The following is a 15,803-nucleotide window of genomic DNA, read 5'->3' on the forward strand; positions in this document are numbered from 1 at the left end:
CACATATGCACTCCTACAATCAGAGCCATGTGCCCTTCAAGTTCAAGGAAACCAATATATTATTAAGTCAGTGAAATAGACTGTTCATTTACATTCAGTGAACCCCAACTTCTAATTAGAATGTGATCAAGGAGACCCTTCACTCCCCCTAACCTTTGAGTTTAACTCACTTTGTGTAAGAGATGTGTCTTCAAAATATATAAAGCTTACTTTGGTGTTTTAAAATCATGTTATAGATAATAATAAGCCTTATTATCATTGTGAATAAATTTCATGTAAGTATTCTTTAAGGATTATGGGTTTTACTCATCAAATTTAATATTTTATTCTTTGGAGAGGTGTGTGTGTGTGTGTGTGTGTGTGTGTGAGAGAGAGAGAGAGAGAGAGAGAGAGAGAGAGATAACCTCATGTGTCAATCCTTTATCCACCTTTCTTCTTCTCTTCCTTTCTTTTTTCTGTTTGTTTCTGAGACAGGTTCTCTAGTAGGCCTGGATCTTATCACACAGTTGAAGCTGACTGGCCAGCAAGCCCCAGGGTTTCTGCCTTCCCAGAGCATGTGCTAACAAATCAGAATTTTGTTTCTTTTTACATGGGATCAAGGAATCAAAATTAGGTCCTCCTGCTCACAAGGCAAGAGCTTCGCCCACAGAGCTATCTCCCCAGCCCTGGTTGTTCTTTTTATACAGCCCAGGCTAGCCTGGAGCTCACTGTAGTCCAAACTGCTCTCAAACCAGAGCTCCTCCCGCCTCTGCCTCCTGAGATTACAGATATGTGCCACCAAACTGAGCAGATATTATAGAATCCGAACCATGATTTGGAACAAGCTGAAAATCTTTCCCACCCTGAAATAGCTAAAGGTTTCCCATACTTGCATCTGCAGGACGAAGATGGTCTGAATCACAAGTAAAGAATGTCTGGTGGTCCTGGGCAGAGAGATTCATGTCATAGTACGTCAGAGGTTCTCGTCCTGTGACCCAAGTGTACCTGTCAAGGGCAAATACGATGTTCAAACAGTCTTGAGAGGAAAGAAGACCTACAGAAGAGGACGCTGCAGAGCAGCTGAAATGCAAACCGCCACTGAGTGTCAAAAGAACTTCACTCACAGACACCTAAACATATTACATATTTTTTTAAAGCCATCCTGTTCTGTCTGGGCTCAGGAGTGAAGAGTACTGACTGCTCTTCCAGAGGATTCCTTTGGGATTCCCAGCAGCCACAAGACAGCTAACAACTGCCATAACTCCAGTTCCAAGGGGATCTGATGCCCTCTTCTGGCCTTCCTTAGCATTGCATGCACATGGTACACAGACCTATGCAGGCAAATGACTCATACACATACAATAAAAATAAATGTAAAAAAAAAATCTTTCTTCAGGAATTATATAGCACAAAATAAATACAAGTTTTCTCTTCTATTTTTGACTTAACATTTTAGTAGTCCTTAATAATCAAAAACTTCCCTAATTAATATTACAAATAGACATTTTCCCCAAACTATGAAATTTCTAATTTGCCTACTTATTGCATCCAATTAAGTTGCAATATAACCTGTCTGGGACCCATATAATCAAGGTTCAGGGATCTTCAGCATTTGGAGCTGTACAATATATACTGAAAAGAGTAACAACCATAGAAGGTCAGTGAGGTGGCTCAGCAAATTGGGGGCACCTTCAGCCAAGCCCCCAAACCCTAGTTCAGTATCCAGAACCACATGCTGGAAGGGGAGCATCAATTCCCACAAGTTCTTCTATGAGCATTACATGCAACATATACATACACACATACTTAATTTTTTTTTCAAAGAGTGAGTGCAATAGAAAAAAATTACAACCGATAGTTTCATATATTATTCCATGCTAGAATGTCAAAATTCCATAAAACGGGAAAAAAAACCCTCTAAGGTAGTATTCAAAAAATGGAGGCTGTTGGACCTGGTAACACAGCCTATCATCCCAGCACTCCACTCTCTCGTGAGGCAAAGGATCAGGAGTTCAGGGTGCTCCTTAGCCACACAAGCCCTGGGCTCTGAAAAAAGCAAGCAAGATAAAAGAAGTTGGGAAGGAAGAAAGAGGAGGGGCATATGGAAAAGGGGGAGGGGTGGGAAGGGAAGGGAGAAAAGAGGACGGGAAGGAGGGGAGAGGAGAGGGTAAAACACACTATTACATGGCCCACAGATGAACCGGACACCACTTGCTATTGCTGCTCTCTAAACCACTCATCTATTTCCTGAACTGGCAAAAGACTCACCGATTGTATTCGGCACCCCTAAACAAGTTCAGTGGATTCCGCCACACTTTGCACTCTGTAACAAAGAGAATATGAAAATGTTACACGTAAGCCCAGTGATATTAGGAGCTAATTAATTCAGTAAAACACCCTTCCGGGCCATTTGATAAGATAGTTTTATCCTTTATCCTTTATATAGGAAACTGAAAAACAAAAGGCAACCCTTGAGATTAATCAGGTAATTGAGGCCAATCAGGCACTGAGGCAGAGGAAACTTCACCTAATCTCTGGGCCCAAGTTCCCTTGTTTTTCCAAATCACAGCACATGCCAATGTCAGCTACTGTGTAACTTTCTGTGGTTATTCTCAGAGATTTGAGCAAATTTTATGAATTTACCTCCAAAAATATACATAAAGGTACACATAAAGATGAGACTACTTTTCTTCACTCTGGAATACATCTCTCAGTGACATCATCCATGACAATCAAACTCTGCAGCATACCCACAGAGAGCCCTAGACTCAGTCGATTATGGAGGACACTAGTTTTTATTTGGAGATAATTTGATAGATTGGTATTGTCTTTCCAGGAAGGAATAAAAAAATTAATAAAGGTACCACCGTTGCAGAAAGAAGTTCTATGAAAATGAACTGTTTGGGGGCATTTTCAATTTCATACTTATGCTGACATTTATATGTGAGCCATCACCCTAATAACATGATGTCAATCACTAAAATGATATGTTTTTCTCATACATGTATCACAGAGACTTGGGACCACAGGGCTTTTACTTTGAGAAGTTCATTAATAGTTTTTAGATTGTGTTATATTAGGCATGTGATTAATAAGCTATAATTGCATCCTATGGATCAAGACTTTCTAGTGATTTATAATACTAGATTCCTTTGGATAAATATAGTTTTATTAGAAAATAAAACTCACTTAACCAAAACTAAAACATCAGTGCTCAAAGAACACACCCAATGATATGACAATCAAAACTATGGCAGCAATCCAAGAGATAGTAATGGCCAGATGATGACTCACTGGGATTCTACAGTAGGCCTGTTCATCCAACTTCCAGCCCACCCCTCTATCCTTCTATCCAATAGGTATTACTTTTAACACTCAGTGGAGGAAACATGTAAACCAGTATTATAGCACCTTGTATGCAATAAAATATAAAGTACAAGCTGTAATACTCTGTATGATCACAGTAAAGCTTGCTGAATAGTAAAGCAATGGGATGTATGTTTTCATTTAAGAGATGGACTCATCTTTAAATTAAGCCAGTATCTCATTTTAAATTTACGCAATGCTTATGGCCCTAAAATTTTGACACTTTGCTTAATTTGTCATTTAATGTAACATCTCTGAATTCTGCTAAGAAACTGAGATTTGACAGTTATCACTTCATATGACACTAACTAGAAAATTATATTTCTTTTAGTTAATTATTTCCTGTCATGAACACTGTGGGGCCAGATCTTGGCTTGAAATACCAAGGTCAGCTAAACAACTGTGATTACTATCCATACGGCTGGAGTAACTCCTAGAGTGTCATCATTGCCAACTATTCAGCAGTTCAACTCCTGAGATCCCATACTCCTCTGGCCACTTCCTAAGTCCTGCAAGATTTACAGTTAGGCTACAATAAACTTGTACGTGATTTGTGGACAAGGATGTACATGGTAGAAATATTTACAATATAACAGGAATATCTGAAAATATATTTCTTCTCCTATTTAATTTGATTGGGAATGTTAGGTTTTTTTTAATTTTGGCTAATATTTTTCTCCAACAAGTAGTGCCTGAGGGGGGAGCACTATTCAAAACCCAACTGGCAAACTAAAATGAAAATTATCTCCATTAAATTTTGCCTCTATTACATCAGTTGAAACTTAAACTATTTTCTAAGGAAAAATAACTCCAAAATGAAATACTGTGCAGACTTCAAATAGTCACCAAGCGGTGCCTGAATACTTTACTTAGGAATTTCTATAACGTTGCCAGCAGGGGGTGCTGCAAACGTTCGAAAACATTAGCTTTATCCCTTCACAAAAGCCTTGTTAACTTGATGTGTGTTCTGTTTTCAACTACCCCGAACCTTAGAAATTAGGATGCAAGCGACTGTAGCAGATGGACAGGGAGAAAGGACTGAGAAGTGCAAAGCAAATGTCCTTAAGAAACGAGCAATAGAAAGGGCATCTGTATGCACACATCTAATTTCTGTCCTAAATGACATCACAACTACATAAATTTCATCTTTGTTATTTTGTCTCATAATCTTTCATGCAGAAAATTCTTTCAGCATGGACTCACTCCAGAGTGCACGCGCCATCAGTATCAATCACCTGATGTGCCTTCAGTGTAACACAGAAAGGATATAAATACCAAACACAGATTTCGGAGAAATGGACCTCCACTGGGTGAGGGAGCATAGGCATGTGTTCTTTTCTTGTGTGTACTCTTGAGGAATAATCTTATTACAGATCATATTTCAATTTTGTTCTTCAAAACGAATGTTCCCTTCTTCCTTATCTTCCAGTTTCTGTGCCACTGGGAAGCACTGGAAGCCAGCTGGGACTGCAAGACGTGCTTATCCCATCATCAAGAGTCCACTACAGACATGTCTCTAAGACAAGCAGTCTCCGTGCCTCCATTTTCAGTCCATGGTACAGCATCCACTCTCGCCTGCTGATGGAAATGTGACCGCAGCATGTATGCACAAACACCAAAGCCCGAGGGAAGCAGCTGCCATTGAAATACTCGACATCATCTCCCAGAGGCCACAGACAGAGCACATGCACTTCTTTGTCGTAAGGGGACAGCTGCAAGTTTCTATGTGGGACACAAAGAGTTAATCCATTGAGGATTTCTAAAGCAAGCTCTCCATGTTTTTGACGCCTTCCTTGTCCCCCGTCATACTAAAACCTCCATCACTACCATTTCTTTGTACCTCTGTATGCCGTCTCCATGCTGGCTGGCCTGATGTCAACTGGACACAAGCTACAGTCATCTGAGAAGAGGGAGCCTCCACTGAGAAGTTCCCGCAGAAGCCTGGGCTGCATGTAGAAAATGTCGGGCATTTTCTTGATCAGTGATTGATGTGGGAGGCCCCAGCTCACTGTGGCTGGACACACCTGGTCCTGGGTGCTGGAATTACAGGCAGAAGCCCCACACTGGGCTTTTCACAGCAGCAGAAGTAGCAACTTTTTATCATAGTTATAAGCTTAGCTTCCACTGATCCTTTCTGTAAAGAGGCCTGAAGCTCATCATCTATACCCCTTACAGAAATCAGTGGAGCGGAAAGGGTCTGTCTCCATATTAGGTCTTTTCTTCCAGGGCCACAGTAGATAGATGAGTTTAAGCCCTGGCGTCCAGATTCATCTTTTACCTACAATAGGCAACAAACCTGTTCCAATCAAAGCATCACATTTCAACATCCTGTAACTTCATCAATTAAATTATCCAATGGAAAAACAGACTTCAAGTTTCCTCTAGGAAATGTCAAATTACTTCAAAATAATACTTCCAACGTGTCCAAAAGTTTCATTGGACATATTATTACTAGACTAACCCAAGTGAACCAGTCTTTGAAGTAATTTTGTCTAGTTATTAACTTTGAAACTTCAGAAATGAATACCCAATCGTCTACATCCTACTGATCAATTTTAGGCAATTATTAGAAGTACTCCTTTTGAAAAAATAATTAAGCCTTAACCACTTCATAGCTTTTCAAAGTAACTATTTTGAGAAGAGGTGACGGAAGGCTTGACTGCTGCGTTCGGCCTGCTGGCTACAAAGGAGAGGCCCACAACGCAAACCGGGAACTGCCTCCACGGCCTCCAAACGCGGCTTCCGGGGTCTTTGGGTCCCTGAGCTTTAACCAACTAGCCTAGAGGAGAGAGCTTGGAGCAAAGACCTCCTGCCCAGATTTGTGGCTGTCAGGACAGAACCCCGAGGGCACAAAACACCTAAAGAACTGCCAGCAGCAGCAAGCCACGTGGGTAGGTGGGTAGTAGACCCCAGAGGGAGAGGCCTGTTCAAACCGCCATGGCTCCGAGTAGCCCGGCCTCGGGCCGCCACACCAGCCCGGGAATGCGAACCTCCAGCCGCCGGGCTCCTGTCCCTCCAGAGGAGCCAGCCTGGGCCCGACACCATGATCCCACGGAGCAGAGGCGGGCTGGGGCCTGGGGCGGAACCACCGACCCATCCCCGCTGCGGCCCAGCCCTCCCGAGAGCAGAAGGAGGCCAGCGCGAGGAGGCGGCGGGAGGTCAAGCCCGGCGGGCCAGCAGTGCCCAGCGGGAGCAGGGCTGCTTTGGCCTGACCTTGCTTGCACCGTTTGGCTAGTCGGAGCCGCTCTGCACCGGTGCCCGCCGGGGCCATTTTCCGCGTGGGCCGCGGCAGGGTGCAGCTCTTCCCGGACGGGGCTCGCCCCCCAGGCTGTCTGTGCTTTCACCCGTGTGTGACATTTGATTTCATTTCAGGTTTGATGTCAGTATTTCAGCGGGGGTCAGAAGAGAGCCGGGTAAATCCATGGGGCTCTACCTCTGTGCTTCACTGTGCTTCAAGCCCCCCACAGCCTGGAGGCCTGCGCCTTACCCTATCCCTTCCTCCCCACATCCCCGCCTCTCGGGGACCCCGGCTGTTGCTTATGGGCCTCGGATCCCAAGCCTTTATGTTTCTGTGGCATTTAGTAGGCATCTTAGTTAAAAGAAACTGCATTAAGAAAAAAATAATTCAGTTTTAAAGAAAAATCGGCAAAGGAAACATGGGTTGGGTAGCGTTCATTCAACAAATTTTGTCACTACAAACTCGTGCACGGTATACAAAGAGGCATTAGTGAGAGTGGGCTGTAAGGCCATTTTTATTGGTTTGCTTTATTCAAGATAGGGCTGCTTTCACGAAAGGTATTGTGAGATAGCTAAATCTTTTAGTTCAAATGTCATAATGTTTCTCACTGGCCTTTTCTGACTACATCAACTCCACCAAATAATGTATTAACCCTGAAACAAGTTTTAAATACATGCATGCTCACTAGAAACTAAAGCCGTTTCAGGCTTTTTCATCATTTAACTAGAAATCTCTTCTGTGCTAGAATATAAATTTTAATGGGAAATGATTTTGAAAAGGTGGCTAGGGAAGTCACTTTCAGGCCATGCATTAAATTCTGGCATGTATATATCTAGTTTATGCTCACTGAGACTATTAGCAAGCAATCCCAAAGGTCCCTAACACGTAAAAGTTGATAACATTGCAGAGGGAAACATCCGTACCAAAAGCTCTGAAAGGCTTGGGTGTAAAAGTCACTGACCATGCAGCCATATCCCTAAACGTGGTGGCATTCTCCCAAATCTATTTATAAAGTTAGTTTATCTGGGCGGCTATATAAAAAGCTGTCCTCTGACTTGGTATCTCTGCATGGCCTCATGAAGTTGATATTACTGTCATTCCATGTTTTCAGATTAGGATACTAAGGTTATTTTAGGAAGTTAAATGGCAAGCCTTAGGTCACTGACTGTGAAAGTCACAGAACTAAGACTAGAGGGACCTGAGCTGTCAATCATTGCCACTGAGCTGTTTTGGAAGTCATTTAATGTGTCATAAATCTTGCCATGTATTGTATTAACACTATTGTTATTAAGGTATTTGAGGCAAGTTATCACTGTTAGGATCCTGCCCTCACTCCCACACATGCGCAGATCCTAACAACCACTCCATAGGTTAAACTGACCTTGAACATTTCCATTTTCCTGGCTTTGTCTAACGCTGAGATCACATGTGTGAGCCACCAAGCCCACCAAGAAGTCTTTTAGTTGCTTAATAATTATATTAACTTTAGCTCTATAGTCCTTACAGAGGGCCTGGGGCAGCCACTTAAAATATCCAATTAGTCCTTAAGAACATGGATTTATGAGGTTGTGCACACCTACCTGTAATCCCCAGACTCTGGAAGGCTGAAGGATCAGAGTTCAAGGCCACCCTGAGCTTTAGAGAAAGACACTGTTCAAGAAGAGAGAGGAAATGGGTACACAGAGAAGACTACCCAGCTGTCAGTCATGGGGCTTACATTTCCTGTGCCTCAGCTTCCTCAGATTTAAAACAGACATAATAATAGTCATCTGCTTAATGGGGTTATTATAAGGATTAAGTATGGTGATATTGTTTAAAGCTGATAGCAAGTCCTAAAAGTGTTAAATGTTAGTAGAACTGTATGGATTTCTATGGGGAGAATTGTTTGACTGTGAGAAGTTGCCATCTTTGACAGTTTTAGGATTTTTTTCACTTCCCCCAGGTTTGTTATCTCCATTGCTCCCTTGTTACCTTGTTTAATCAGTGCTTGAACTGCCCCTAGTGATCCAACGAGCAGTAATTTAGAATTCAGACTGTATATTTGTACAGCATGATTAGATTTAATTAGAAATTAGAATTTTTATAACTATCTAGAATTTGAAGAATATTATGAAAATTAGTAAGATAGAAATGAGATGACTTGGATAGGAAGCCTGGTGTCTGTGTCAGAGCTGTTTAGAGATCCAGTTCTCCTCAGGGATGGTTAAAGCGTCTCAGAGCTGCTAAGCTTGACTTTGGCACGGCTGCTTATTTGATGGAGCAACTTGTGCTTTTCCCAATATCTATCTGGCAAAAGGCAAATGCTGCAAACCTTGTCTTTATGATATTTTATTTGAGAACAATAATAAATTATCAAAAAATGTTCTCCCAAAGCCAAATTCTAGGTCTCACTGGGCTGTGAGAATCCCTTCTCTCAGGGAGAAGTTGGCCACATTTTAAACCTTGTGCATCACCAACTCATAAACTTCACTGAATTAAGAAATGACAGTGAGACTCATAGTGATGTGTAAAAGACATCAGGACAGTTTATCAGAAACCATACATTTGGAGGAAACAGCAGTGCAGTTCCCAAATCAAATCAAGTCAAACAAGAATGTCTACAAAACATGACCTTTGGCCAAACAAGATGAAGTGTGGCTACAGTGAGAAACTATACAATCAACCACATTTCTCCATTGACCACAGAGAACAACCACGGAACGATTTGAACAAGGCTGCATTCAGTCCACCTTCCACAGAGAGGGGCTTTCAAAGGCACACATAATCTGCCCTGTTTTCTCAGTCCTTACACTACCATCTGCATCCCAAATCATTTTGAGCTGGGCCATCTCTGAAAGATTTCAGTCAAAACAAATAATATTTTAAGGAAAGGACTAACCAGTTTCCACATGGACCAATGTTTATATCTAATGGTTTCGTTTTATTTTGCACTTTGCCTGTGATTTTCTTTTCAAACAATGCAGTTAGACTGCCTTTGCCCGAGTCCATGGAATTTTACTTGCCAAGCTGTATTTCATGTAAAATTCAGTGAAGTCTATGGCATTTTAAGAAAGTCAACAGATTCTACTTTCTGTTATGAATTCAATTGCCTTTTTATTAGGTTAAAAGCAATAAGTTTAATACAAAGCCATCTCTTTTAAGGAAATACATGAATTATTTTCAGATCTGGACCTTTTTTCTCCTTTATACTAAGCTGAAATCAGACTGTACATAGAAAGTTATCAATAATAGAGACAGTTTTAGATGAATGTATTTTTGTAGTACTTTCCTTATTCAGTAATAAAAACCAGCTAAGCATGGTGGCTCTTGCCATAAATCCAGCAAGATTTAGAGGCTGAGAAACGAGGAATATAGTGAGTTAGAGGCCATCTTTGGCTACACAGTGAATTTTAGGACAGTCTCAAATAAATAAATAAAAAGTAGACACACACATACACACAAAAGTCAACACAAGAGAATATAAAGTGATGTTAATCCCATGATATCTTGATATTTCCATACCTGCATACATGCTTGGCACACTGAGTTAGTCATATATAAACAGTCTAAATGTCAAAAAGAAGTAAGCATATTCATACCTAAATATTCTTAGATAAGTAATTTCCATTTTTCTAAAGGTAACTATTTAGACACGTTGTAAAGTCATATCATATATGCTATATCTGGTATTCAATGAATTAATAGAGACAGGATGTAAAGTAGTAAATACTAGAGTAAGTGAGTCAGTGATACTAATCAAAACTTTCATCTTAGACTGGTTAAAACCTGATACAAGTAAACCTGAGAATGCCCATGGCTATTAGTTTTTTAAATATTTTTTTGTTTGTTTGTTTTGCTTGGTTTGATTTAAGACTGGATCTTATACTGCCTAGACTAGTCTTGAAGCCATGGACTCAACTGATCCTTTGGTCTTTGCCTCCCAAGTGTCTAGGGCTACAAATGTATACCTAGATGAATATATTGTTAAAAAAGGATTTAGATTCATACTTGAAAATGATAACATGAAGATTTACATAATAAGTCATGTGACTACTAAGAAAGAAAGCAAAATTATAATGATGGGCCCACAGGATTGCTCATCACACAAGCCTGGCACAGTAAGTTTGATCCGTCCCTAGAACCACCTAAAGGGAGGAGAGATCTGACCACAGAGTTGTCCTCTGACCTTTACACATAGGCTGTGCACACATCCTTCCACCCCAGTTATACACACACGAGATGATAGATAAATTAAAAAAATAATGTTACTAAGAAGGAGAACATGGACTTTGTACTGAATTAAGAAATGTCACGAGCATTAAGTGGGGCAAGGAGAAAAGAAGGGCTTTCATGCAAATATAAATGTAACCATTCTAAAGATCTTAAAAGGGCATGGCTTTCTGTTTGCAATCTGTTAATTTTCTGTACCATGCAAATATACAGAAATTTGAGTCAGTCAAAATACAGTTACTCTCTGGGGTCATCACAACAGATACAGTGTGACGGCAATTACCTGCCACTCTTAGGTGGTAATGATTAGATGATCAAGATGACCCTCTTTAGAGCAACGAGCCACAATTCTTTGGGTTGCCGGCTAATGCAGTGCATGGCTGTGCTGGGGTCTCTTTCTTTCCAGAAGGTAGGTGAGTTTACAAAGTCCCAGACAGTGTTATTGACTGCATGATGCCAATTCTCACGTGTGAACCATTAGAATGAAGTAAGGCCAGACCAGGAGCTTCCGCATACCATTCATGTCAGGCTGGACAAGCGTGGCCTAGAAGCACGGCTTCAGCATCAGGAACAACGTGCTCCTTGAGGCTTATAGCCTAGCTAAGGAAGGTATGACATGAGATTGAGTTGTGAAGAAGAAAAAAAATCTAACCTAGTTCCTAATGTCCTCCTTCCATCCTTCACATCGCAGAACTAATGGAACCTCTTCTCTTGGCTGGCTTGGGGATCCCTCCCTGGGCCCTCTAACTTGCTCTCTATAGCACTGTGTGTTTCTCCAGTGCAATCAGAACCTACAGCAGTTTGTTTCCTCAGATAACTCAATGGAGATGAGGGCAAGGACTTCAGCATTTGAATTCATAAGAACCAACGGAAACCAGGTTCAGAGTATGTACTTAGGGATTATTAATTGAGTTGACCTAGGGAAATCAATTCTTTCCTCTTGTTTGAACTCATCTGCTTAATTACTTTCAAAGGTGTGGCAGACAGTTGTGTAATACACTATAGATGCTACAAAGAAATACACACCCTCCAATCACAATGCCATTTGATAAGTGTCCCTAAAGGTAAAATTAGCAAAGATCCAAAAAGTAGAGACAGCCAATATGACCATTAGAAAAGGCATTTGATTTTGGCAGTGGCAGATGGGCAAACACAGGAACAAAGGGAACATTTGTAGGTCAGGTCCTAAGAAACAGGGAGTACACGCAGTGGCAAGTGAACTGTGGCAGAGGCAGAGTTTGATGAGAGGGTGGCAACACCTTGCGCTGTGCTGAGGTGTCACCTAGAGTGTGGCGTCACCATCACTGGAACAGGAAAAGTAGGGCCTTTAAAACAGACAAGCAGTGAAATCCCATCTAGTTAGACTGGACATTCAGCCACCGCCGCGGAAGAAATGTGCTCCATGAGTGCTCAATACACTATGCTGTATGCTGCACCTACAATAGGCCTCACGCTAATGCTGCTATCGACACTTGTTACGTTAAAGCTAGTGGGAGCAGAAGTCAAATGAACAGCAAACACATTTCCTGTCCCCAGGGTGCTTGCATGCCAATTCTCTGATACAGCTTCCTTAAGTCCCTTGAAACTTAACATATTTTTTTCTCTGAAACTTAATCTTTTAAAAGAGTTTTTCTGTGTTAATTTCACAAAAATTTTGTAAGAGACATTCCATACCTGAGACACTCTGCCTGTTGGAATCTGAGTCCCCATTACTGGAATTAGAATTATTGGAAGAGTTGTTGTCAACCCCTCCCAGAAGGGGACGCAAGTGGCTCACTGAGACTTGTTCAATGAACGATGTTCCATACTTGCGAAAATACCACCATTCAAATATCTAGAACAGAAAAACAACGTGTTTATGACCTCAGTTTGCATTTGTAGTCCCTTAATATATGCTTGCTATTTCTGTACACTTTTCAAATATATTTAATTAAGTCTAATATATTTGAATAATTAACACCAATAATAGTTAAAAATTAAAAATTAGTTAAAAATGGTTGTTCTCTGATGAAGAGTTGTTTTCAAAAGGATATATAACTACAATGGCAGATAAAGGAATATTGTTTAGGTGCATTCCAAATTATTTTCCTCTAAGTAAATATAATATTCAAATAACAAAGTCATCTTAGCTGAAAGACAACTCTAGAAATGCATAATACAACAGTTTTCCCAAAATATACCTTATAAAATGTTTTAGTTCTTGACATTTTATATTTTTATAAAATGATACCCACCATAAAAAAAAAAAAAAAAAAAAACTTTTAAAAAATCTTTTAATTGAGTTGGGGATTTAGCTCAAAGGAAGAGCGCTTGCCTAGCAAGCACAAGGCCCTGGGTTCGGTCCTCAGCTATGGCAAAAAAAAGAAAAAAAAAGAAAAAGAAAAAGAAAAAGAAATGTTTTAATTGTAAAAGTAAGACTTCTTTTGAGAAATATTTGTTTTAGCAAACAAAAGAACACGGGGAAGTCGGACCTAGTGGCATGCTGCTTGAGAAATGGAGGTAAGAGTATGTCAGCCTGAGAAACATAGTGACACCTGGGTTTTTTGGGTTTTTTTTTGGGGGGGGGTTCTGTTTTTTTTTTTTTCAAGACAGGGTTTCTCTGTGTAGTTTTGGTGCCTGTCCTGGATCTCACTCTGTAGACCAGGTTGGCCTCGAACTCAGAGATCCAACTGGCTCTGCCTCCCAAGTGCTGGGATTAAAGATGTGCGCCACCACTGCCCAGCCTATGACACTTGGTCTTAAAAAAGGTAGTCATTTCATGCATGGATGGCACTCAATTCCTGAAACTTACCAGGCCCCTTCCTGGTAAGTGCTACACAACAAGAATTTGCTGTATATCATAAATGTTTCTTAGTCCAAAGCCTTCCTGATTGTTAAGTACATTGAACTCCAAAGGTAAGTGCTACACAACAAGAATTTGCTGTGTATCATAAATGTCTCCTAGTCCAAAGCCTTCCTGATTGTTAAGTACATTGAACTCCAAAGGAGGGAGAAATGGCTGCCTTAAAAGACAAATCAGTCTACCTATACGGCCAACTGAAGTCAGAGCTTCCTGAGCACAGCAAAAGCAAGTGCTCTCCCATCTCTACCTCCAGCTATTCCATGTTGCTCTCTCCATCCTCTTCTCCCTACCCTATCTAGCCACAGTTTGTTCTTCCCCAGTCATACATCACTCAACAGAAGAAATTTTAGAATAGCTACTAGCTGGGCGGTGATGGTGCACACCTTTAATCACAGCACTCAGGAGGCAGAGGCAGGTGGATCTCTGAGTTTGAGCCCAGCCTAGTCTACAGAGTATCCAGGACAGCCAGGGCTACACAGAGAAACCCTGTGAGAGAGAGGGATGGGGGACAGAAGAAAAGAAAAAAAGAATAGCTACTAGACAAACATGGTGGCCCAGGCCTTAATCGCAGCACTCAGGAGGCCAAGGTAAATGGGTCATAAGTTCCAGAGCAGTGAGACCCTGACTCAAACAAGCAAAAGGCCAGGTACCGGTAGGTTGACTCACACTTATAATCTCAGCAATAAATACAGAGGCTAAGGCGAGAAGACTGTCATGAGTTCCAGGACAGTTTAGCTATAGAAATTAAAACAAAACACGCCCCCCTCCAAAAAAAGCTACACGCCTGAGTCTCAAAGGATAGCTATGCTATTCTTTATATGCAATGAATAATTAACATAGAATTAAATATACATATATCCTTGTTTATTTCATTAAAAGTTTCATTATCTGCTCTAGAATGGGCATTGGGCTATTATTTAAAAACGGGTGTTTTTTTCATGTATGTTCTACTGGATACAAATAACAGGAAGGGCATCTATGAATACCAAAAGGAAAGTATCAGCCAAACCAAATGCTCCCAGTCATATATGGGATACCCTGATTTAGTTACAGGGAGTTACTTCTCACACTACAATGTTTAAGGAGAATATAGTTTGAAAGTTACATGGATGTGGGACTAATTTGTGTACGGGAGGAAGAAAGTTCAAGAATAGTAAATGTTGGGAGCATAAAGGTCCTTGTGCCCACAAATCTCCAGGGAAACAGGAATACTAAGCATGCATGATTGTCCTCTTGCTGTGGGATAGTGCTTTTATACACTGGTTTAATAAAATGCTGATTGGCCAGTAGCCAGGCAGGAAGTATAGGTGAGATAAGCAGACAAGGAGAATTCTGGGAAGAGGAAGGCTGAGTCAGCAGACATCAGCCCATCGTCCAGGGAGCAGCATGTAATGACACATAGGTAAAGCCATGGAACACATGGTGACATACAGATTAACAGAAATGGGCTGAGTTTAAGTGCAAGAGCTAGTCAATAGTAAGCCTGAGGTAACGGCTAAGCAGTTTTAATTACTATAAAGCCTCTGTGTGTTTACTTGAGTCTGAGCAGCTGCAGACCAGGTGGGAAAAGGAAAACTTTGAGCTATATCCTCTCAACATAAAGGATATAAAACCTGTTTTTCCACCCAGAAAGCTTCAAATTGGAAGTGATTAACACCCTGGTGATCTGCAATCTCTGAAGGACCAGGCCATATCAAGCTCCCACAACCAGGACCTGAGGTGGATAGTAAAGTCTAAATAACCCTTACATTATCTATGTAGCCAGGGGCTCCTCCAAGCTCCTACAACTAGGACTGGAGGTGACTAACAGCCCAAATGACCACTACAATATCTACATGACTGAGACCACACCAGATCCTTCCCTAGGCCCTCATTCTAATACAGGTAGCCTATTTCTAGAACCCATCTTCTTGGAAGAAATGACATGAACCCCGAGTTGAGTTTCAATGTAATTACACTTCTTTGTGCAGCAGGGATTATATTACATCAGGAAACTTTTCCCCAAATTGTACTGTGTATAAATAAGCTGGCAATAAACAGCCAGGCAGCAGACTCTCTAGAAGTTTGATGCAGCTTGATGAAGTCAAGCTAAACAGAGATTTCATTCTCACCTCTTCACAGATCTTGCTGCCAGCTGTGAGCCTGCAGGGGCCCCCACAGGTAAATATA

At 41.1% G+C, this 15,803-nt stretch overlaps 1 protein-coding gene across 4 annotated transcripts in view; it reads right to left on the reverse strand.

The window, feature by feature from the left end:
* The window catches only part of St7 (suppression of tumorigenicity 7), a 241,731-nt gene that overhangs the window by 85,244 nt on the left and 140,684 nt on the right, over nt 1–15,803 (reverse strand). For all 4 annotated transcript variants that reach the window (XM_036180992.1, XM_036180991.1, XM_036180995.1 and 1 more), the window contains exons 3-5: nt 12,467–12,626; nt 2,248–2,302; nt 869–984 (exon numbers count right to left, since the gene is read on the reverse strand). In XM_036180992.1, the coding sequence (XP_036036885.1) occupies nt 869–984; nt 2,248–2,302; nt 12,467–12,626 (331 nt within the window). The remainder of the gene's footprint in view (nt 1–868; nt 985–2,247; nt 2,303–12,466; nt 12,627–15,803) is intronic.

This window comes from Onychomys torridus, chromosome 3 (assembly GCF_903995425.1).
Source record: "Onychomys torridus chromosome 3, mOncTor1.1, whole genome shotgun sequence".
Taxonomy (NCBI): domain Eukaryota; kingdom Metazoa; phylum Chordata; class Mammalia; order Rodentia; family Cricetidae; genus Onychomys; species Onychomys torridus.